General features: G+C 48.7%; 1 protein-coding gene across 9 annotated transcripts in view; it reads left to right on the top strand.

The window, feature by feature from the left end:
* The window catches only part of nav3 (neuron navigator 3), a 579,072-nt gene that overhangs the window by 494,294 nt on the left and 61,480 nt on the right, over positions 1-23,298 (top strand). For all 9 annotated transcript variants that reach the window (XM_078417165.1, XM_078417159.1, XM_078417163.1 and 6 more), the window contains 3 exons: positions 6,605-6,713; positions 8,107-8,496; positions 16,278-16,397. In XM_078417165.1, the coding sequence (XP_078273291.1) occupies positions 6,628-6,713; positions 8,107-8,496; positions 16,278-16,397 (596 nt within the window). In that variant the 5' untranslated portion in view covers positions 6,605-6,627. The remainder of the gene's footprint in view (positions 1-6,604; positions 6,714-8,106; positions 8,497-16,277; positions 16,398-23,298) is intronic.

The following is a 23,298-nucleotide window of genomic DNA, read 5'->3' as shown; positions in this document are numbered from 1 at the left end:
AATTAAATGCACTTAAACAATAGACAGTAGACAATAGGTGCAGGAGTAGGCCATTCGGCCCTTCGAGCCAGCACCGCCATACAATGTGATCATGGCTGATCATTCTCAATCAGTACCCCGTTCCTGCCTTCTCCCCATACCCCCTGACTCCGCTATCCTTAAGAGCTCTATCCAGCTCTCTCTTAAATGCATTCAGAGACTTGGCCTCCACTGCCTTCTGAGGCAGAGAATTCCACAGATTCACAACTCTCTGACTGAAAACATTTTTCCTCATCTCAGTTCCAAATGGCCTGCCCCTTATTCTTAAACTGTGGCCCCTGGTTCTGGACTCCCCCAACATTGGGAACATGTTTCCTGCCTCTAACGTGTCCAACCCCTTAATAATCTTATACGTTTCGATAAGATCCCCTCTCATCCTTCTAAAGGATCCCCTCTCATCCACTTGACTCTTGACTATTGACATCGTGTTAAATCTTCTCGGCAATTATTCCGGATTAATAACATCCTTCATACAGCAGGGTGACCAAACCTGACCACATCGTGTATAAAGTGTATCTTTATACGTTGAATATTTAGTTTCGTTTATTATTGTCACGTGTACCGAAGTACTGTGAAAAGCTTTTTGTTGCGTGCTATCCAGTCAGTGGAAAGACTGTAAATACTTACATTCAAACCGTCGACAATGTACAGATACCGGATTAAGAGAATAACGTTTAGTGGAAGGTAAAGTCTGATTAAAGATGGACCGAGGGTCTACAATGAGGTAGATGGGAAGTCAGGACCGCTCCCTGGTGGTGGGATGGTTCAGTTGCCTGATAACAGCTGGGAAGAAACTGTCCCTGAATCTGGAGGTGTGCGTCTTCACACTTTTATACCTCTTGCCTGATGGAAGATGGGAGTAAAGGGAGTGACTGGGTTAAGACGTCTTTGATTAAGCTGTTGGCCTTGCCGAGACAGCGTGAAGTGTAGACTGAGTCAATGGAAGGGAGGTTGGTTTGTGTGATTGACTGGGCTGTGTGTCTACAATTCTCTGCAATTTCTTGCGGTCTGGGATGGAGCTGTTCCCGAACCAGGCTATGATGCATCCCGATAAAATGCTTTCTGCCGGGGCATCTGAGGAAGTTGCGTCGTGGAAATCATTTTATCGGGACGCATCACAGTCTGGCCAGGAACAGCTCCACCCAAGCAAAGTTGGGCCTGTGAGATGGACCCACAAACGCATGGTGCAGATGCAGATTTATACCGGAGGTAGACACAAAATGCCTGAGCAGCTCAGCGGGTCAGGCAGCATGTCTGGAGAAAAAGGATGGGTGACATTTCAGGTCCCATCAGCCATGAACCTTTTCTCACAAACAGATTGTTGAGTTTGTGTGGTGAGGGTCATTGGAGACCCTTGGACTATCTCTAATCGGACCTTACGGGACTATATCTTGCACCAAACATTATTCTCTTTATCACATATCTGCACACTGTGGGTAGTTTGATTGTGATCATGTATTGTCTTTCCACTGACTGGTTAGCACGCAACAACAGCTTTTCACTGCACCTCGGTACACGTGACAATAAATTAAACTAACTATTTTAGCTGCCTCTCGGCCTAATTTCACTGATGGGTAAAATTGTTCCATCCATTTTGCAGTCTCTTCCACCATCACTGGCTCTGCCTTGAAGTTTCTACCTCAGATTTTAAATATATATTTTCTTATTTTTTATATTTCTGTTAAGACGTCAAAAACTCCTTGGGGACATTTCAGTGTGGAGCACTTCACTTCTCGAACAACACAGGGCATGGGGAGAATTTATACAGAAGAATATAATTACGTAAGATTTCTGGTACCATGAATGGTGTCCAGAGATTAGCAATTAGCTCTGATTTTTCTCATCTCCAGATTTATAGTCTCGATTAAAGAGGCTCTATAATTTTTAAATACATTTGCTAAGTAGTTAAAGATTTGTTTGTTGTGCTAATGTGCTTCCTATAAATTTCAGGATGTTTAGACTGCAGAAGTCTGGAACGTGAAGAGTAATTCAGCCCAATGAGTGTGTTTGTTCATCCAGTTTAGACTTTGGAGATACAGCGCGGTAACAGGCCTTTCGGCCAACCGAGTTTGTGCCGACCGGTGATCATCTCGTACACTAGCATTATCCTACACACTAGAGATTTGCAGAAGACAATTAACCTACAAACCCGCACATCTTTGGAGTGTGGGAGGAAACCAGAGCACCCGGAGAAAACCCACGCAGTCATAGGGAGAACGTACAAACTCCGCACAGACAGCACCAGTAGTCAGGATCGAACCCGGGTCTCTGGCGCTATAAGACAGCAACTCTATCACTGCGCCACTGTTGCACATATAGCACAGAAACAGGCCCTTTAGTCCACAATGTCCATGCCAAGCATGATGCCAAGTTGACTAATCTCTATTGCCTGCATGTTTTGTTTAGTTTAGAGTAGGGGTGCCAACTATCTCACTCCCAAGTAAGGGACAAGGTGACGTCACCACCCGGTGCCCCACGTGACCTCATCCAGCCAGCGGCCATGTGCTCCTGCTCCACCAATGGCGGCTGCCCAGGCCGGGTGGCGGGTTGTTACGCAACCTCCCTTAGGCGGCACCCAGGCCTCCGGATCTACACTCTCCGGACCTACACTGTTCCGGACCTACACTGTTCCGGACCTACACTGTCCGGACCTTCACTGTCCGAGCCTACACTGACCGGGCCTACAAAGTGTCTGGACCTACAGTGTTCGGGCCTACAGCCTTCCCCGGGCCTAATACGGGACAAGGGCGGTCACGTACGGGACAAACCAATTTAACCCAATATACGGGATGTCCTGGCAAATATGGGACAGTTGGCAACCCTAGTTTAGAGATACAACATAAATATATACCATTGGGCCTAACATGCCCATGCCAATCAACGATCACCCATACACTAGTAGTGGGCAGCATGATGGCGTAGTGGTAGAGTTCTATGTTATCCCACTAGTTCTGTGTTATCCCACTTTCACATTCACCCGGGCAATTTACCGAGGTCAATTAAGCTACAAACCTGCACGTTTTTGGGATGTGGGAGGAAACAGGAGCACCCGGAGGAAACCCACACTGTCACAGGGAGAACGTGCAAACTCTGCACAGACAGCAGCTGAGGTGTAGGGCAGTTGTGGCGTTGTACTGCCTGAGCAAAAGATTCCTGGGGCGGCACATTGGCGCAGCGGTAGAGTTGCTGCCTCACAGTGTCAGAGACCCGGGTTCAATCCTGACTATGGGTGCTGTCTGTACGGAGTTTGTACATTCTCCCTGTGATCGCGTGGGTTTTCTCCGGGTGCTCCAATTTCCTCACACATCCCAAAGACATGTGGATTTGTAGGTTAATTGGCTTCGGTAAAAATTGTAAATTGTCCCTAGTGTGTAGGATAATGCTCGTGTACGGGGTGATCGCTGGCCGGTGTGGACTCCGTGGGCTGAAGGGCCTGTTTCTGCATTGCATCTCTAAAGTAAAGTCTAAAGTCTGCAAATCACGTGCAGGCAAGACCCACGCACCGCCATTCCTTCCTGTACTGAGGACCCACATTGTAGGGGTTCCTCTCCCACCCCATGCGCAATTCCCATTGACCCTCGAAGTGCTGATGGAAACCAGTGATGAAAGTCCAAGTGGCTTGCATTCCTGCAGGTTCAAAGGGCTGAATGGCCTCCAGCAGTTGCCATGGAAACACTGCTGGCAATGAGTCATGGAGTCATACAATGTGGAAACGGGCCCTTCGGCCCACCTTGCCCATACTGACCAATATGTCCCATCTGTACTAGTCCCACTTGCTTGCATTTGGCCTATATCCCATTAAACCTATCGTATCCATGTACCTGTCTAATTGCTTCTTGGGTCCCGAAGAAGGGTCCCGACCTGAAAAGTCACCCATTCTTTTTCTCCAAAGATGCTGCCTGACCCGCTGAGATACTTCAGCACTTATGTCTATCTATCCACGCACCTGTCCAAGAGCCTTTTAAATGCTGTTATTGAACCTGCCTCAACTACCTCCTCTGGCAGCTTGTTCCATAGGCCCTCCATCCTTTACATGAAAAAGTTACCCCTGAGATTCCTCCTAAATCTTTCCCCTCTCAGCTTAAACCTATGCTCACTGGTTCATGACTCCCCTACTCTGCGCAAGAGACTCTGTGCGTCTACCCGAACTACTCCCCTCATGATTTTCAATCGCAATGTCCCGATTTCCTGCTCCTTCCTGACGCTCCCAAACGTAAGCGGTACATTCTCCGATTTTATTGAACACAGATTTCCTTGTTTATATTTGTAAAAGCCAGACTCAGCACATTTCTCAGCAGTTTCTCAAATCGGGGAGTGCAGGAACAAGACTTAACTCTTTGCTGCATTGAAACCTCAATGGCAAATTGTATCACCTATGCCTCATCTTGTCTTTGCCAGTGTAATCCTACAGAGCAACCTATCACCCTACCCAAAAGCAGCCTACACCTGACTCTCAGTCTGGAGAAGGGTCTCCAGAGATGCTGCCTGACCCTCATTTTGAGTCCATCTATCAGTTCATAAGTCATAGGGGCAGAATAAGTCAGAATGCGGCACGGTGGCGCAGCGGTAGAGTTGCTGCCTTACAGCGAATGCAGCGCCATTCCCCCGGTGACCTGCGTGGGTTTTCTCCGAGATCTTCGGGTTTCCTCCCACACTCCAAAGACGTACAGGTATGTAGGTTAATTGACTGGGTAAATGTAAAAACAATTGTCCCTAGTGTGTGTAGGATAGTGTTAATGTGCGGGGATCGCTGGACGGCGCGGACTCGGTGGGCCGAAGGGCCTGTTTCCGCGCTGTATCTCTAAATCTAAATCTAAAAAATCTAAATCAGGCCATTCAGCCCATCGAGCCTACTCTGCCATTCGATCTCTCTTTCCTTCTCAACCCCATTCTCCTGCCTTCTCCCCACAACACATGACACCCTTACTATTCAAGAACCCATCAATCTCCGCTTTAAAACTATCCACTGACTTGGCCTCCACAGCCTTCTGTGGCAATGAATTCCACAGATTCACCACATTCTGACAAAAGAAATTCATCCTCCTCCTTTTATTCAGAGGCTGTGCACTTTGGTTCTAGTCTCCCACTAGTGGAAACATCCTGCACGCACCCACTATATCCAGGCCTTTCATTATTCGGTAAGTTTCAATGAGGACCCCCTCATCCTTCTAAACTCCAGCGAGTAAAGGCCCAGAGCCGTCAAACGCTCGTCAGGCACAAGAGACACAAGGAACTGCAGATGCTGGAATGTTGAGCAAAGCACAAAGTGCTGGATGAACTCAGCAGGTCGGGCAGCATCCATGGAGGGAGTAGACAGAAAGCATTTTGGGTCGGGGCCCTTCTTCAGACTGATGGGCCTGGGGAGGGTGGAGAAAGCTGGAAAAGAGAGGTGGAGGCAGGACTAAGCCTGGCAAGGGATAAAATAAAAAGGAACTTCATATCCATTTATTTTAGTTTATAATTGTCACTCGTACCGAGATACAGTGAAAAGCTTTTGTTTACGTGCTATCCAGCCAAAGAAAAGACTATACGTGAAACCAATCAACACAGTGGGCAGAAAAAGGATTAAGGGTACAACATTTAGTACAAAATAAAGTGTGATTAAAGATAGTTCAAAGGTCTCCAATGAGGTAGATGGGAGGTCAGGCTGGTGATAGGACGGTTCAGTTGCCTGATAACAGCTGGGAAGAAACTGTCCCTGAACTGGAGGTGTGCGTTTTCACACTTCTGTACCTCTGGCCTGTTGGGAGAGGGGAGAAGAGGGAGTGACTGGTCCTTGATTATGCTGGTGGCCTTGCCGAGGCAGCGTGAAGTGCAGATGGAGTCAATGGAAGGGATGTTGGTTTGCGTGATGGTCTGGGCTGCGTGCAGTTTCTTGCAGTCTTGGAAGGAGCTGTTCCCAAACCATGCTGTGATAAATCCTGATAAGCTGCTTTCTATGGCGTATCGGTAGAAGTTGGTGAGGGTTGTTGGGGACATGCTGAACTTCCTCAACCTTCCCAGGGAGTAGAGGCATTGGTGTTCTTTCCCAGCCATAGCCTGGACGTGGATGGCCCAGGACAACTTGCTGGTGAGACGCTGGTTATACCAAAGAAAGACACAAAATGCTGGAGTAACTCAGCATGTCAGGCAGCATCTCTGTAGGACGAGGGTAGGTGTTATGGGCGGCACGGTAGCGCAGCAGTAGAGTTGCTGCTTTACAGCGAATGCAGCGCCGGAGACACAGGTTCGATCCTGACTACGGGTGCTGCACTGTAAGGAGTTTGTACGTTCTCCCCGTGACCTGCGTGGGTTTTCTCCGAGATCTTCGGTTTCCTCCCACACTCTAAAGACGTACAGGTATGTAGGTTAATTGGCTGGGTAAATGTAAAAATTGTCCCTAGTGGGTGTAGGATAGTGTTAATGTGCGGGGATCACTGGGCGGCACGGACTTGGAGGGCCGAAAAGGCCTGTTTCCGGCTGTAGATATATGATATGATATGATATGATATTTCCGAGCGGGACCCATCAGACTCGGTCAACCAGCCCAGGTGCTCACCTTTCTCACTCTTGATTGCTTTCCCAGGAGAAGATCCGGAGACCAGGAGAATGAGGACGGTGAAGAACATTGCCGACCTTCGGCAAAACCTGGAGGAGACCATGTCCAGTCTCCGAGGGACGCAGATAAGCCACAGGTAATCCTGTCCCATGCCAGACAATGCTCTATCTTACCTGCTGGGGTGTGGTTTAGTTTAGTTTGGTTTGGTTTGGTTTTGTTTCATTTCGCTGAGTTGTGTTTGGATTGGTTTAGTTTAGTTTAATTTGGTTTCATTTAATTTAGTTTAGTATAATTTAGTTAAGCTTAATTTAGTTTAGTTAGAGGCCGCACTGGGGTGGCACGGTGGCGCAGCGGTAGAGTCATTGCCTTACGGCGCCAGAGACCCGGGTTTGATCCTGATCAAGGGTGCTGTCTGTATGGAGTTTGTACGTTCTCCCTGTGACTGTCTGGGTTTTCTCCGGGTGCTCCAGTTTCCTCCCACACTCCAAAGACGTGCAGGTTTGTCGGTTAATTGGCTTCGGTAAAAAAATTGTAATTGTCCCCAGTGTGTCGGGGTAACACTAGTGTAGGGGATCGCTGGTCGGCGCAGATTCGGTGGGCCGAAGAGCCTGTTTCTGCGCTGTATCTCTAAACGTTAGTTTAGTCTAGATATACAGCGTGGAAACAGACTCTTCGGCCCACTAATTCCACACTAACTATTGATCACCCGTACACTAGTTCTATGTTATCTAACTTTCTCATCCACTCCCTACACACCAGGGGCATTAGTACAATCAAATCATACACATACACGGGTAGTACAAAGAGAAAAATACGAGTGCAGAATATAGTGTTACAGGTACAGAGGAAAGGTGCAAGGGCCGCAGTGAGGTAGGTTGGAAGATCGGCACTATTCCCTTGCTTGTAGATGGACCGTTCAGTAGTCTGGTCACAGCAAGGAAGAAGCTTTAGTTTAGTTTAGCTTCGAGATACAGTGTGGCAACAGGCCCTTCGGCCCATCGAGTCTGTGCGGACCATCGATCACCCGTTAGGGGCAATTCACAGAAGTCGATTAACCTACAAACCTGTATGTCTTTGGGATGTGGGAGGAAACCGGAGCACTCACCCGGTCACAGTGAGAACATGGGCAAACTCCGCACACAGAACACCTGAGGCCAGGATTTAACCCGGCTCCCTTGGCTCTCAACACTTGGGACAATTTACAATTTACAGAGGCCAATTAACCTACAAACCTGCACATCTTTGGAATGTGGGAGAAAACCCACGCGATCACAGGGAGAACATGCAAACTCCGTACAGACAGCACCCATAGTCAGGTTTGAACCTGGGTCTCTGATGCTGAGAGGCTGCAGCTCAACTGCTGTGCCACTGTGCTGTCTTTGAGCATCAGATTTTGTTCCTCACTGAACTCTGTGTGAGGATTACTGGGGTAATTCACCTGATACTGTATGGGCGAGCTGGCTCGAGGGGCAGAGTGGCCTCTTCATGGGGGTGGCAGGTTAATGTTTCTCTTGTGTTTGTTGGGGCAGCACGTTGGAGACGACGTTCGACAGCACCATCACCACGGAGGTCAATGGGAGGACCATCCCTGCTGTGGCTACCCGGACAACGGGCATGAGCTGGCGGCTCGGGCAGAACACCCCGCGGCTACAGGCGGGCGACGCGCCCTCGCTGGGCACTGGCTACCCGCCCCGGGCCAACGCCGGCCGCTACATCCACCCTGACGGCTCGCGATACGTGTACAGCGCGCCGCTGCGCAGGCCGGCCGGGGCGCGGGCCGGCAGCGCCCCCCAGGCCGAAGCCGCCGAGAGAGGGGTACCCGAGTTCGAGACCGGGCCCGGCGACGCAGATGTGACAGGGTACATGAGCGATGGAGACCTGCTGGGGAAGAACGTCAGGCTCGACGACATTGGCAGCGGGTGAGTCGTGTCATCCTGGTCTCGAACCACTGAGCGCCTGTTCACAAGTTCTAGGAACAGAATTAGGCCATTCAGCCCATCGAGGCTACTCCACCATTCAATCGTAGCTGATCTATCTATCTTTCCCTCTCAACGCTATTCTCCTGCCTTCTCTAGGTAACCCCTGACACCAATACTAATCAAGAATCTATCAATGTCTGCCTTAAAAATACTCATTGACTTGGCCTCCACAGCAATGAATTCCACAGATTCACCACACTCTGACTCAAGAAATTCCTCCTCATCTCCTTCCTAAAGGTACATCCTTTTATTCTGAGGCTATGGCATGTGGTCCAAGACTCTCCCACTAGTCTGCTTAGTTTATATAGAAGATCGACACAAAATGCTGGAGCAACTCAATGGGTCAGGCGGCATCTCTGAAGAAAAGGAATAGGTGACATTTCGGGCCGGTGCCCTTCTTCAGACTGAGAGCCAGGGGAGAGGGTAAACTAGAGGTGTGAAAAGGCACAGAAAATAATCAGAGCCGGCACCGATGGCCAAGGAAAGGTGGAGCCCACAATGGTCCATTGTTGGCTGTGGAAAGGGTGATAATGAAGGAATATGAGGATGCAAACAGTGGAACTGGCAGAACAACTAGGGTGGGGGAGAGGTGGAGAGAGAGGGAATGCAAGGGTTCACTAGTTTAGTTTAGTTTAGATTATGGTCATGTGTACCAAGGTATGGTGAAAAGCATTTTGTTGCATGCGAGCCAGTTAGTGGTAGGAGTGCACACACTTACAATCAAGCTGTTGACAGTGTGCGGACACAGGATAAAGGGAATAATGTTTAGTGCAAGACAAAGTCCGATTAAAGATAGTCTGAGGGTCCCTAGGGAGGTAGATAGTCGTTCAGGGTCACTCTCACATTGTTGATAGGATGGTTCACCAATTAAATGGTGAATGCCAGTGGATAGAACGTAGAACAGTACAGCACAGGAACAGGCCCTTCGGCCCACAGTGCCCGTGCCGAACATGATACCAAGTTAACCTAATCTCCTCTGCCTGCACCTGATCCATACCCCTCCATTCCCTTCATATCCGTGTGCCGAAATGAAAGCTTCATAAACATTATTCGGTTTAGGTTTAGATCCATAGGCCTATCCAAAAGCCTCTTCAATGGAGATTAGTGTGACTTGGCACTGTGGGCGGAAGGGCCTGTTCTTGTTTCTGCCTCCACCACCCCCCCCATGGCAGCAAATTCCAGACACTCATCACCCTCTGTGTAAAAAAGCACACCCATTAGACTTTCCCCCTCTGACTCTAAAGCTATGCCTCAAGTCTTTGACCATTCCACTCTGGGGAAAAAGGCTCTGTCTGTCTACCCTATTTATGCCTCTCGTCGTTTTGTATACTTCCATCAGGTCTCACCTAGAACTCTGACACCCCCAAAGAAAACAATCCAAGTCTGTCAAACCTCTCCCTCAGAGTCTGTCTCTCCAGTCTGAACAAGGGTCTCGAACCGAAACGTCACCCATCCCTTCTCTCCTGAGATGCTGCCTGACCCGCTGAGTTACTCCAGCATTTTGTGAATAAATATCTCTCTCAGAGCTGATACCTTCTGATCCCAGCAGCGTTCTGGTAGACCTCCTCTGCACCGTCTACAAAGCCTCCAATCCTTCCAGTGTGGAGAAAGGTCCCAACCCGAAACATGTTCTCCAGAGATGCTGCCTGACCCGCCGAGTTACTCCAGCACATTGTGTCCTTTTTGTGCATTTACCAGCATCTGCAGTTCTTTGGTTCTTTTTCCAGTGATCTGTGTCGCTGTGTTCCACAATGATGAAGTTTGCAATTTCAAATGCTAGCCATGCATTTGAGCCTCATTTGCTCAGGGTCTGTGAGTCTGCAGTACAGGCATCAGCATTGCATGAGCTGCCTGGCGCTGTTATTAATTACGCACATTCACAGTTTAAAAATAAATGGTGAGTCTGTTCGCCGGCTGGTGGGTGAATTCACAGCAATTGGCTTAATGTCTGTATCAGAAAATTGCTTTTCATCCTTCTGGTTCAATTAAATAGCTCTGTGCTGCCTTTAAATATTAAATTTAATAGGTTTTGGAAAATTTGCACTGTTGGCACTCTCAAATATAACTCATTTTGAATAACTGTGAGGTTTTGTAGGCCGTATGTAGACATACAGCACGGTAACCAGCCCTTCGGCCCAACTTGCCATGTTTATCCATCTACTCTAGTCCCACCTGCCCGCATGTGGCCCATATCCCTGTAAATTTTTCCTATCCATCAACCTGTCCAAATATCTTTTAATGTTTGACCATTGAGTTGCCAGCTTTAGACAGAGGATGACACAACGTGCTGGAGTAACTTGCTGTGTATTTGTGCGGTAATTGGACTATGAATAACTCTCGGACACACTTAGAAGTATTCAAACGTGCCTGTATTCATGTTAGCGCCATCTTAAGTTCTCTTTGAGTATCTGTAGAAACGCGCAAGTCATTTCATACATAAAGTCATTTCATGTTAAAAGTCATTTCATATTAAAAGGCATTTCGTAAAAGTAATTTCATTTTTAAATCAGGTTCCCATACCCAACATAACTCAATGGGTCAGGCAGCATCTCCCGAGAACATGGAAAGGCAACTTTACCAGGACGGGACCCTTCAGAAGAAGAAGGGTTCCAACCCATCTTCAGCTGGAGGGTCTCGACCCAAATGTCACCAATCCATGTTCTCCAGAGATGCTACACACTATCCTACACACCAGGGACAATTTACAGTTTTTTACCAAAGACCAATTAACCTACAAACCTGTACGTCTTTGGAGTGTGGGAGGAAACCGGAGCACCCGGAGAAAAACCATGCCATCACAGGGTGAACGTACAAACACCGCACAGACAGTACCCATAGTCAGGATCGAACCCAGATCTCTGGCGCTGTGAGGCAGCAACTCTACCGCTGCGCCACTGTGCTGCCCCAGGACAAGGTGGGTGATTTTCAGAAAAGAACCTCGCTATTGCTCAAAGTTTAGGTTAGTTTGTCACGTGCACCAAGGTACAATGAAAAGCTATATTGTTGCCTGCTATCCAGTCAGCAGAAATACATGATTACAATTGTGCCTTCCACAGTGTACAGATCCAAGATAAAGGGAATAAGGTTTAGTGAAAGGTAAAGCCCAATTAAAGATAGTCTGAGGGTCTCCAATCAGGTAGATGGGAGGTCAGGACCGCTCTCTAGTTGGTGATAGGATGGTTCAGTTGCCTGATAACAGCTGTGAAGAAACTGGCCCTGAATCTGGAGGTGTGTGTTTTCACACTTCTGTACCTCTTGCCTGGCGGGAGAGTGGAGAAGGTGTGGCCGGGGTGTGACTTGTTACAAGCTCAAAAGTCCATAAATCATTGGAACAAAATTAGGCCATTTGGCCCATCGCTGCCATTCAGTCATGGCTGATCTATCTTTCCCTCTCAACCCCATTCTGCTGGCTTCTCCCCATAACCTTTGACAACCTTACTAATTAAGAACCTGTCAATCTCTACCTTAAAAATACCACATGACTTGTCCTCTACCGTGGCAATGAATTCCACAGATTCACCACCGTCCGGCGACAGAAATTCCTCCTCGTCTCCTTCGTAAAGGAACATCCTTTTACTCTGATGCTGTGCCCTCTGGTCCTAGACTCTCCCTCTAGTGGAAACATCCCATCCACATCCACTCTGTCCAGGCCTTTCACTATTCGCTGACCTGCTGTTGATGTTGATGTTGATGAGGATAAGGTGGTCAGCATGAACGAGATGGGTCGAAGGGCCTGTTTCCATGCTGCATGGTGCTATGGTTCAAAGAGTAGAGGTTGTATGTTTGGGAAATGGATGTCGGGAAAACCCATACCAGCCCAGGAAAGTCTCCAAGCCAGAGTGGGGATGACTGATGTTGTAAACAGTTCCAGATCGCAGCGCTGTTTTAGAAGTCGTTTCCAAAACTGCGTGTGTTTTGTGTTAATCCACCCACTGACCCATCAGGCTCTTTTCTGGATCAGATTAAAGTATTTTTCTCAAAGTGTGGATTCTACACGTGGTCTGGAGGGCAACTCGATGCATACAGAGCAGCAGATGAGAGATGTGTTCCTGATCAAGTCCATCTGCACACTCCTCCACCACCTTCACCATTGTTTCCTGTCGGCTTGGCCTCACTGATTTCATTTGTTTAATGTTTACTTTCCCGTCTAGCTCTTTGATCCCAGGCCTTTCCTTTAATCTATCTTTATTTGTTATTTTCCTCATCTGTATTTAATCTTATTCCATGTAAGTACAATAACATCTCTTGGAAATGCCTTCGTAAGCACATCCCTCATCTCCTGGGGCCAAATCCTTCGCAGCTTTAGTTTAGCGGAAATGGACAAAAAACCTCCCCGCATCCACTCTACCCAGGCCTATCACAAGAATGATCCTAAGAATGACAGGGATAACGTACAGGCACTGGGCCTGTACTCGCTGGAGTTTAGAAGGATGAGGTGGGGGGGGTTGTTCAATCCTACTCAATAATGAAAGCCCTGGATAGAGTGGACGTGGAAAGGATGTTTCCACTAATGGGTGAGTCGAGAACCAGAGGGCACATCCCCAGAATAAAAGGCGTGCCTTTAGAATCAGGAGGAGTTTCATTAGCCAGAGTGTGGTAAATCTGTGGAATTCATTGCCACAGATGACGGTGGAGGCTGTCATTTTGTATTTTCAAGGTGGAGATAGTCAGATACCTGTTTAGTGAGGGTGTCAAAAGTTATGGGGAGAAGGCAGGAGAATGGGGTTGAGAGGGAAAGATAGATCAGCCATGATTGAATGGTGGAGCAGACTCGATGGGCTGGATGGCCTAATTCTGATCCCATGTCTTCTGGTGTTATGGGTTTTCTGACATCATTTCCCAAACCTACAACCTGTACTCTTTGAGTCATAGAGCTATCCAGCACAGAAACAGGCCCTTCGACCCATCTTGTTCATACTGACCAAACTGGCATACAGGGCTAATCCATTTGCCTACATTTGGCCCATGTCCGTCCAAACCACTACCTCGATGGGCCAAAGGGCCCGTTTTCATGCTGTACCTTTCAATCAAGTTTTGTTTATATTTTGAGACACTGCGTGGAAACAGGCCCTTCGGCCCACCGAGTCCATGCCGACTGCCGACCATCGATCACCCGTTCACACTAGTTCAATGCTATCCCACTTTCTCATACACTCCCTGTACGCTCGGGGCAATTTGCAGAGAGCCAATTAACCTACAAACCCGCGCGTCTTTGGGATGCGGGAGGAAACCGGAGCACCCGTAGGAAACCCACGAGTTCACAGGGAGAATGTGCAAAGTGCACAAACAGACCAGAGGCCAGGCAGTGTCCCTGGACAACATGGATAGGTGACGTTCCATGTCAGACTCATTGTAGGGGCGGAGGGGAACATTCCACACTTCCAGCTTCCTTCTCCCCACCCCTCCCCCCAACCTCTGCATTCACTCAGGAGAAGGGACCCGACCCGAAAAGTCACCTACCCACATTCTCCAGAGATACTGCCTGACCCGCTGAGTTACTCCAGCATTTTGTTGCTTTCCTTGAACATTTTACTCTGAATAAGACCCTCATAAAAAGTATCAACTACTTTGGCAAGGGATTTTATACTTAGACCAGAGCTCCTCCAAGCTGTGAATTAACTGTAAATTTGACAGGGTGTGAACCACAGCCCATTTAGTGCTTTAAGAGAGTGCTATCTCCAGGGGACTTTAAACCTCCCACACATCGTAAGGGTCAAGACAGGCTTTCACCAATCTCAGACTCAGAGGTCCCAGCATGTGCTTGGTTGTTCTAGTGCCTTAACGTTGCTTACGCCTGAGTTTATCCTGCATCCGTCTGAGGATGTGGGGCTGCAAATTGTGACAAGCTAGAATGGGGACTTTTAAAAATATATTTATCCTCAGGGTTTGGAGTTCTAGAATATAGAACATAAAACAGTGCAGCATCGAGGCTAGCCATCGCGGTGCTGGCTCGAAGGGCCGAATGGCCTACTCCTGCACCTATTGCCTATTGTCTAACCCTGACCTTCCCACACATGCTGACTTGAACAATCTGCCCAACGAGCGCCCGCAAACCCTTCTGGTCTTCAGCCAAATCCCTGGAAGACTTTGACCTCCCGAGACTGAGTGGGTGCAGGGCCTGGAAAGATGCCAACGCCAACAACGGAGAGGTCATCACAGACCCCACAGTGAAGCCACCGGGATTTGACCTCCATCGCAAGCAATGGCTGACCCTGAACAGGATCCGCACCCTCCATGCAAGAACAGCCCATCGCCTGCACAAGTGGGGGATGGCAGACAGACAGCCCTGCTTGTGACGGCGAATATCCAGACCAGACCGTCCCACGCATCTCACGTGAATGACTGCTCACTGAGGCTATTCCCTGCTGGCATCAAGGCCATCCGCCCAGCAACTGCTGCTGCCCTGGCCTGGAAGTCTAATAATAATAATAATAATGCATTACATTTATATAGCGCTTTTCTAAACACTCAAAGACGCTTTACAGGGATTACTAAAACATAGAGAAGAAAATAAATAGATAAATAAGTAAACGAACAGAAAAGGAGACAGAAGGTGAGGTGACGGTCAGTGGTTGAAGGCAGTGCTGAACAGGTGAGACTTCAGTGATGTTTTGAATGTGGTGAGTGAGGAGGAGACTCTGACGGTTTGGGGTAGTGAGTTCCAGAGGGTGGGAGCAGCGATGGAGAAAGCCCTGTCCCCCCAGGATCTGAGTTTGGTCCAGATGGGGAGGGACAGGAGGTTGGCAGCAGCAGAGCGGAGGGTGCGGGTGGGAGTGTGTCTGTGGAGGAGGTCAGTCAGGTAGGATGGGGCCAGGTTATGGAGGGCTTTGTAGGTCATGAGGAGGATTTTGTACTGGATTCTCTGGGGGATGGGGAGCCAGTGGAGCTTGTAAAGGACGGGGGTGATATGGTCACGGATCGGGGAGTGGGTGAGTAGACGGGCAGCGGAGTGTTGGATGTGTTGGAGTTTATTGATGATTTTTGAGGGTGAGCCATAGAGGAGGCTGTTGCAGTAGTCCAGACGGGAGGTGATGAAGGCGTGGATGAGGGTTTCTGCAGCTGTGGAGGAGAGGGATGGATGGAGACGGGCAATGTTTTTGAGGTGGAAGAAGGCTTACCCTTGGCCTACAACTTTAGGCAGTGCACGCCGTACGCAAGAAGAAGAAGTGCAGCACAAGAGTGGGCCCTTCAGCCCACAATATCAATGTTAGCAAAATAAGCAACAAAAGCTTTTCATTGTACATCGGCCCACGTGACAATAAACTAAACTGAAGCAAACTAAAGAAAAGTAAACTAAACTAAACCGAACTGTGCAGAACATAAATGCCAAGACCATGCCTTATCTAATAAAAAGGAACTGTTGATGCTGGTTTATAACAAAGATAGACACAAAATGCCGGAGTAACTCAGCAGGTCAGGGAGCATCCCTGGAATTCATGAATAGGTGACATTTCAGATCAGGACACTTCTTTAGAAGGAATCTGAAGAAGGGTCCTAACCTGAAACGTCACCTATTCCTTGTTCTCCAGAGATGCCCGCTGAGTTACTCCAGCATTTTGTGTCGCTCCACCACTTATCTGCCTGCACATAATCCATATCCCTCCATTTAAAAGATTCCTTTGGTCCGGATAATAGGGCAAGGCGATAGAACCAATGGTGCCGGAAAACCGATGGTGGACTTGCATTCCATAACATCCCCGACTTTTGTGCCCTGTTTCCAGGTACATGACCGACGGAGGCCTTAACCTGTACATGCGGAGTATGAACCGGATCCCGGACGTGACAGCTACACGCGACGTCATACAGCGAGGCGTGCCGGACGTGACGGCCGATGGGGACAGGTAAGGTCATCCACAGAGACACTGGTTTAGAGTGGACTAAGCATGGTGATGTTTAGACTTTACTTCAGAGGTACAGTGTGGAAACAGGCCCCTCGGCCCTCTGAGTCCGCGCCAACCAGCGATCACCCCGTACACTAGCATTATCCTACACACTAGGGACAATTTACAACTTACAGAACCTACAAACCTGCATGTCTTTGGAGTGTGGGAGGAAACCGGAGCACCCAGAGAAAACCCTTGTGGTCACAGGTAGGACGTGCAAACTCCATACAGACAGCACCCGTGGTCAGGGTCAAACCAGGGTCTCTGGTGCTGTATGGCAACAGCATTACCGCCACTTCACTATGCCGCCTGTTTGTGCTTTACTAAAGATGGCGCTTGGCTGGGGGAGATAGCCAGAGGTTGTTGCAGGAATGAGGAGTGAAGTGTTTGGTGAGGAGCAGGCAAACTGTGGGTGAGCGATAGGTTCCCCGAAGGTGGACATGTCCAAAACTATAAGGGCATATATATATATATACGGTGAGAGGGGAACAGTTTAAAGGAGGGATGTGGAGCAAGTTTTTTACACAGAATGACATGGGTGCCTGGAACAGAAGCCAGAGGTGTTGGTGAAGACAGATACGATAGTGGCGTTTAAGAGGCTTTTAGGCACACGGACATGCAAGAATGGAGGGACATGGATCACATACAGGCAGAGGTGATTAGTTTAGTTTAGTTTATTGTCACGAGTACTGAGGTACAGTGAAAACCTTTTGTCGCATGCTATCCAATCAGCGGAAAGACTCTGCACTATGATAATCAGGCCGTCCACGGTGTACAGATACAGGGAAAAGGGAATACCGTTCAGTGCAAGATAAAGTCCAGTAAAGTCCGATTATAGATAGTCTGAGTGCCTCCAATGAGGTGGATGGTTGGTCAGGACCACTCTCCAGTTGTTGACAGGATGGTTCAGTAGCCTGATAGCAGCTGTGATCACTTGGCATCATGTTCAGCACAGACATTGTGGGACGAAGGGCCCGTTTCTGTGCTGTGCTGTTCCATGTTCTATTTGACTTCAGAAGCGGGCACTGTGGCCGCCAGCTTCTCTTCACGGTGCCAGGCAATTAAAGTGGTCTCCAGCCAGGGGCTTACCCGACTCGCATTCCCCTTGGCACCACAGATGTTGGAACAGACAGAGCTTAACGCAGACACCACAAAGCCACCAAGCCACCAGATAATGGATTAAAGCAATTGGATTGGAAAGAGGCGGTTGTCTCAGTGTGAATCAGGGGGGGGGGGCACTTGCAGGTTTATTGCAGACACAAAGATCTGCAGATGCTGGTCTACCAGAAAAGACACAAAGTGCTGGAGTAACTGAGTGGATCAGGGAGATGGAGCGATGGTTTACAACCTGTGCCCAAACCACCAATCTGCTTTCATTACTCACTGCCTTGCTATCTGACCAGTATGTTTTATTATTTCTAACGTAGAAACAAGGAACTGCAGATGCTGGTTTACCAAAAAAGACACAAAGTGCTGGAGTAACTCTGTGGGTCAGGCAGCATCGCCTGATCGTCAGAATTTTGGGTTGGGGCTGTAATACTCCCCTCACTATATTAATACTTCCCTTCTATTTCTGGCAGTATTAATTTGCCATAGATTAGTATAGCTGGTCATATTAATGCTTGCCAGGTCTAGAGTTGTTCGTCATATTAAGATACACATACATGTCACAGTAACACTGTGCAAGGCTCTGATCTCTCGGCTTGTCCTTGCTCAGGTCTGCCCCTAGTGGTATACGCAATAATTTCCACTGTTGATGTGGAGAGGATGTTTCCACTAATGGGAGAGTCTAGGACCAGAGGGCACAGCCTCAGAATAAAAGGACGTACCTTTAGAATGGAGATGGGGAGGAGTTCCTTTAGCCAGAGGGTGGTGAATCTGGGGAATTCATCGCCACGTATAGCTGCGGAGGCCAAGCCATTGGGTAGTTTTAAAGCAGAGATTGAAAGGTTCTTGATTAGTAAGGGTGTCAAAGGTTATGGGGAGAAGGCAGGAGAATGGGGTGAGAGGGAAAGATGGATCAGCCACGATCCAATGCCAGAACTGACTTGATGGGCCGATTGGCCTATTTCTGCTCATGTGTCTTATGATCTTCATAACGGAAGAAGGGTCTTTAGACTTTAGACTTTTGAGATATAGCATGGAAACAGGCTGAGTCCGTGCCGACCAGCAGTCACCCGGTACACTAGCACTATCCTGCACACCAGGGATTATTTACAATTTTACTGACACCAACGAACCTGTAAACCTGTACGTCTTTGGAGTGTGGGAGGGGACACCGGAGACACTCGAAGAAAATCCATGCAGGTCACGGGGGGGGTGGGGGGGGGGGGGGGGGGAGGGGGAGAACGTACAAACGGCGTACAGACAGAACCCGTAGTCAGGATCGAACTTGGGTCTTTGGCCCTGTGAGACAGCAACTCTACCACTGCGCCACCGTGCCTCCCTTATGTGTGGAGTGTATGTTAATGTGTTGCTTAATAATGCCGTTGACTAGATAGTCTGTGAAGAGCTCGTGTGAGAATGTAAGTGCCTCTCCCCATGGGCTGAGAGGTGGATCTGAGGCGTGTGTCAAGGTCATTAGTCTGCAGCCTGCGTTCGTTGGTGAGCGGAGGTGAGGAGGAGACTTTGCTTGGCAGCAGTTACTGCTTGCTGATGGGAGAGAGAGTGCTCCCCTCATCCATCTTCCACCGCCCTCAGAGGGGCCTGACTGCCGCTCACTGTTTCCCTGCCAAGAGTGTTGGCAATTAGCCAGTGAACCGACTGTGTCTCTGTGTCTGAATGCCACTGGGTTCCCACTACTTCCCAGGAGAATAATCTCACCCCCACTTGTACACAGCTGCGAGCAAGAGTCAATAATAAAACATAGAACATACAACCTGGGGCGGCACAGTGCCGCATGGGTAGAATTACTGCCTCCCAGAGCCGGAGATCCTGACTACTGGTGCTGTCTGTACGGAGTTTGTATGCTCTCCCTGTGACTACATGGGCTTTCTCCCTGTGCTCCGGTTTTCTCCTACATTCCAAATACTGCAGGTTTGTAGGTTAATTGGCTTTTGTAAATTGTCCGTAGTGTGTGGGATAGAACTACTGTACGTGTGTACGTGTGTGGGATAGAACTACTGTACAGTCTGAAGAAGGGTCTCGACCCGAAACGTCACCCATTCCTTCTCTCCTGAGATGCTGCCTGACCTGCTGAATTACTCCAGCATTTTGTGAATAAATACCTTTGATTTGTACCAGCATCTGCAGTTATTTTCTTACATTGGTGGAGCGGGAGCACGTGGCCGCTGGCTGGATGAGGTCACGTGGGGTGCGGGGCAGTGACGTCACCTTGTCCCTTATTTGGGAGTGAGATAGTTGGCAACCCTCGTCCCACAGCCTCAGTGACGAACTCCTATCTGCCTGCACATAAACCATAGCCCTCCTTTCCCTGCATATCCACGTGCCAATCCAAAAGTCTCTTAAATCCCACTATCATTTCTGCTTCCACCACCACCCTTCCCCCCCCCCCCCCCCCCCCAAAGTAAACCTTAGTCAGGATAAAGAATATATCCAAAACAAGAACTCAGCAAAAACTCTTCCCGCACTCTCTGCAGCTGCACATACTGTACATTCATTAGTGTTGTATTTGGTGGTGTTCACAAAACCTATCTGAAGGGTTTCAACCCAAAATGTCACCTACTCCTTTTCTCCAGAGATGCTGCCTGACCCGCTGAGTTACTCCAGCTGTTACTATATTCATTGTGCCACCAGCATGTCCCAGGCACCCACCACCCTCCATTGGTCAGCACAGACTCGGTGGGCCGAAGGGCCTGTTTCCACACTGTACCTCTGAAGTATAAACACCTTTCTTCTTTAATGAAGATCATAAGACCACAAAACGCAGGAGCAGAATTAGGCCATTCGGCACATCGAGTCTGGCCCAGCATGGCCGATTTCTATTTTTCCCATCTAAACAAACTAAAAGGGGGAAAGTTTAAAGGGGATGTGTGGGGCAGGTTTTTCACACAGAGGGTGGTGAGTGCTGAGAACGCACTGCCGGGGCGGCGGTGAAGGCAGATACGATAGTGGTGTTTGAAAGACTGTGTAGGCAAGTGAATGTGTGGGGAATTGATGGACATGGACTATGTGCAGGCAGAAAAGGGTTGATCTAGCATCATGTGCAGCACCGACAATGTGGGCCGAAGGGCCTGTTCCTACGCCGCACTGTTCTATGGGGGGGACGTTCAGTGGTCTGATAACAGCGGGGATGAAGCTGTTTCTGATTCTGGTGCTACGTGCTTTCAACCTTTTGTATCTTCTGACTGATGGGAGAGGGGAACGACCTGTGGGGAGCGAGTGGTCCTTGATTATGTTGGCTGCTTTCCCAAGGTAATGACTACAGTACATCAACATGACATCAGCTTTCAACACTTTTTGAACAAACAGTCCACGAGGTCTTTTTCGCCAGAGGGCGATGAATCTGTGGAATTTATTTATTACCACAGACGACTGTGGAGGCCAAATCAATGGATATTTTTAAGGCTGAGATTGACAGCTACTTGTTTGGTAAGGGTGTCAGGGGTTATGGGGTGAAAGCAGGAGAATAGCCATGATTTAATAGCAGAGTAGACGATGGGCCGAACGGCCTAATTCTGCTCTTAAAACATGAAATTCCAACCCCATGGGTGTGTAGCAATGCAAGGGCCTTGAATTCTGATGTTCCCCAGCAAACCTCCATGGTGTAGAAACAAGGAACTGCAGATGCTGGTTCACCAAAGAAAGACACTAAGTGCTGGAGTAACTCACTAGGTCTGGCAGACTCCCTGGAGAACATGGATAGGTGACGTTATGGGTCGGGACCCTTCCTCAGAGTAACCTCCACGGTGAACTTACCAAGCTTCAGTGCACCTATCAAAAGTTAGTCATAGTTATACAGATAACCAGCTCAGAATTCAGGCCTTTCGGCCCATCGAGTCTGTGACAACCATCCAGCATCCATTTTACATTCATCCGACATGACCCCATTTTATTTGCCCCCTGATAACACCACTCAGAGGCAATTTACAGAGGGCAAATTAACCTACAAACTCTTTGGGAGTGTGGGAGGAAACTGGAGCACCCGGAGAAAACCCACGCGCTCACAGGGAGAACATGCAAACTCCACACTTGATATTGTTTGGTGCTGGTTGGTATCTTCTGGTCATGGACAGTGGTGCAGCAGTAGGGTTTCTGCCATACAGCACCAGAGAGCAGTACCATACAATCCTGACTACAGGTGCTGTCTGTTTGGTGCATGTACCGGTTTTCTTCGGGTGCTCCGGGTTCCTCCCACATCCCAAAGACGTGCAGGTTTGTTGGTTAATTGACCTCTGTAAATTGCCACTGGAGTGTCGGGAGTGGATGAGAATGTGGGGTAACGTAAAACATTGTGCAAACGGGTGATGGATGGTCGGCATGGACTCGGCGGGCCGAACGGCCTGTTTCCATTGCTGTACCTCTAAACTAAACTAAATCTTTCAGATATCCAGAGGCATTTATTGACGTACAGCTTTGTAGGTTAATTGGCTTCCGTCAAAATTGAATTTTTTTCCCTAGTGTGTAGGATAGTACTAGTGTATGGGCTGATCACTGGTCGACGTGGTCTCAGTGGGCTGAAGGGCCTTTTTTTGTATCTTTGCGCTTGTGTCTTTAAAGTCTGCTAGACCAAGTGGACCTGTTGGGCCCAAACCTCTCCCGCATTGGTGCAGCACCCTCTCCTACCCTCTTCCCCACCTCCCTCTACCCCCTCCCCTCTCCCCCCTCCTCTCTCCCACCTCCCTCTACCCCCTCCCCTCTATCCCCTCCCCTCTCCCCCCTCCCCTCTCCCCCCCTCCCCTCTCCCACCTCCCATCTCCCCCCCTCCCCTCTCCAAAGGCAGATGATACATTTCCTGAAGAATTGAAGAGATTTGTAAAGAAGCAGCAGACATGATGGAACGAATGTCCATCCGTTTCCCCCCCCCCCCCCTCGCGCCCCCCCCCTCCCTTCCCCCCCCCCCTCCCCGTTCTGCCAGACGACTCTGCAGTTCCTTTCAAAGTAATCTGTCCTTTGTCATTGAAGGAGATTAGCTGGAGACCTGCTGAAAATCACTTTAGATGACAGGTTAAATATCACAGCTAAATAATTTACAATATAATGAAAGTTAATAGATGACTCTTATGTTAATGAAGTTCTTGCCACATCAACTCCTGTATTGATGTGATTGAAATGGAAATAGGCTCGGAGAGAGAGTTTTCTTGCCTGTATTTAACTCGTTGAAAGCTTTTTATCGGGATGCACCACAGCCTCGTTTGGGAACAGCATCATCCAAGACCGCAAGAAATTGTGGGCGCAGCCCAGACCAACTAACCTCCCTTCCCTTCCAGTCTGAAGAAGGGTCTCGACCCGAAACATCACCCATTCCTTCTCTCCTGAGATGCTGCCTGACCTGCTGAGTTACTCCAGCATTTTGTGAATAAATCCCTTCCATTGACTCCACCTGAAACATTGACTCCACCTGTACACTTCCCGCTGCCTCGGCCAGGCCAGCAGCTTAGTCAAGGACTAATCTCACCCCGATCACTCCCTCTTCTCCCCGCTCCCATCAGGCAAGAGGTACAGAAGCGTGAAAACGTACACCTCCAGATTCAGGAACAGTTTCTTCCCAGCTGTTATCAGGCAACTGAACCATCCTATCACCAACTAGAGAGCGGTCCTGACCTCCCATCTACCTCATTGGAGACCCTTGGACTATCTTTAATCGGACATTACTGGACTTTATCTTGCACTGAACATTATTCCCTTTACCCTGTATCTGCACACTGTGGATGACTTGATTGTAAGCATGTATAGTGTT

This window comes from Rhinoraja longicauda, chromosome 20 (genome assembly GCF_053455715.1).
Source record: "Rhinoraja longicauda isolate Sanriku21f chromosome 20, sRhiLon1.1, whole genome shotgun sequence".
Classification (NCBI taxonomy): domain Eukaryota; kingdom Metazoa; phylum Chordata; class Chondrichthyes; order Rajiformes; family Arhynchobatidae; genus Rhinoraja; species Rhinoraja longicauda.
Note: the sequence above shows the minus strand (reverse complement) of the source record. Positions and strands in the feature narration are given on the sequence as shown.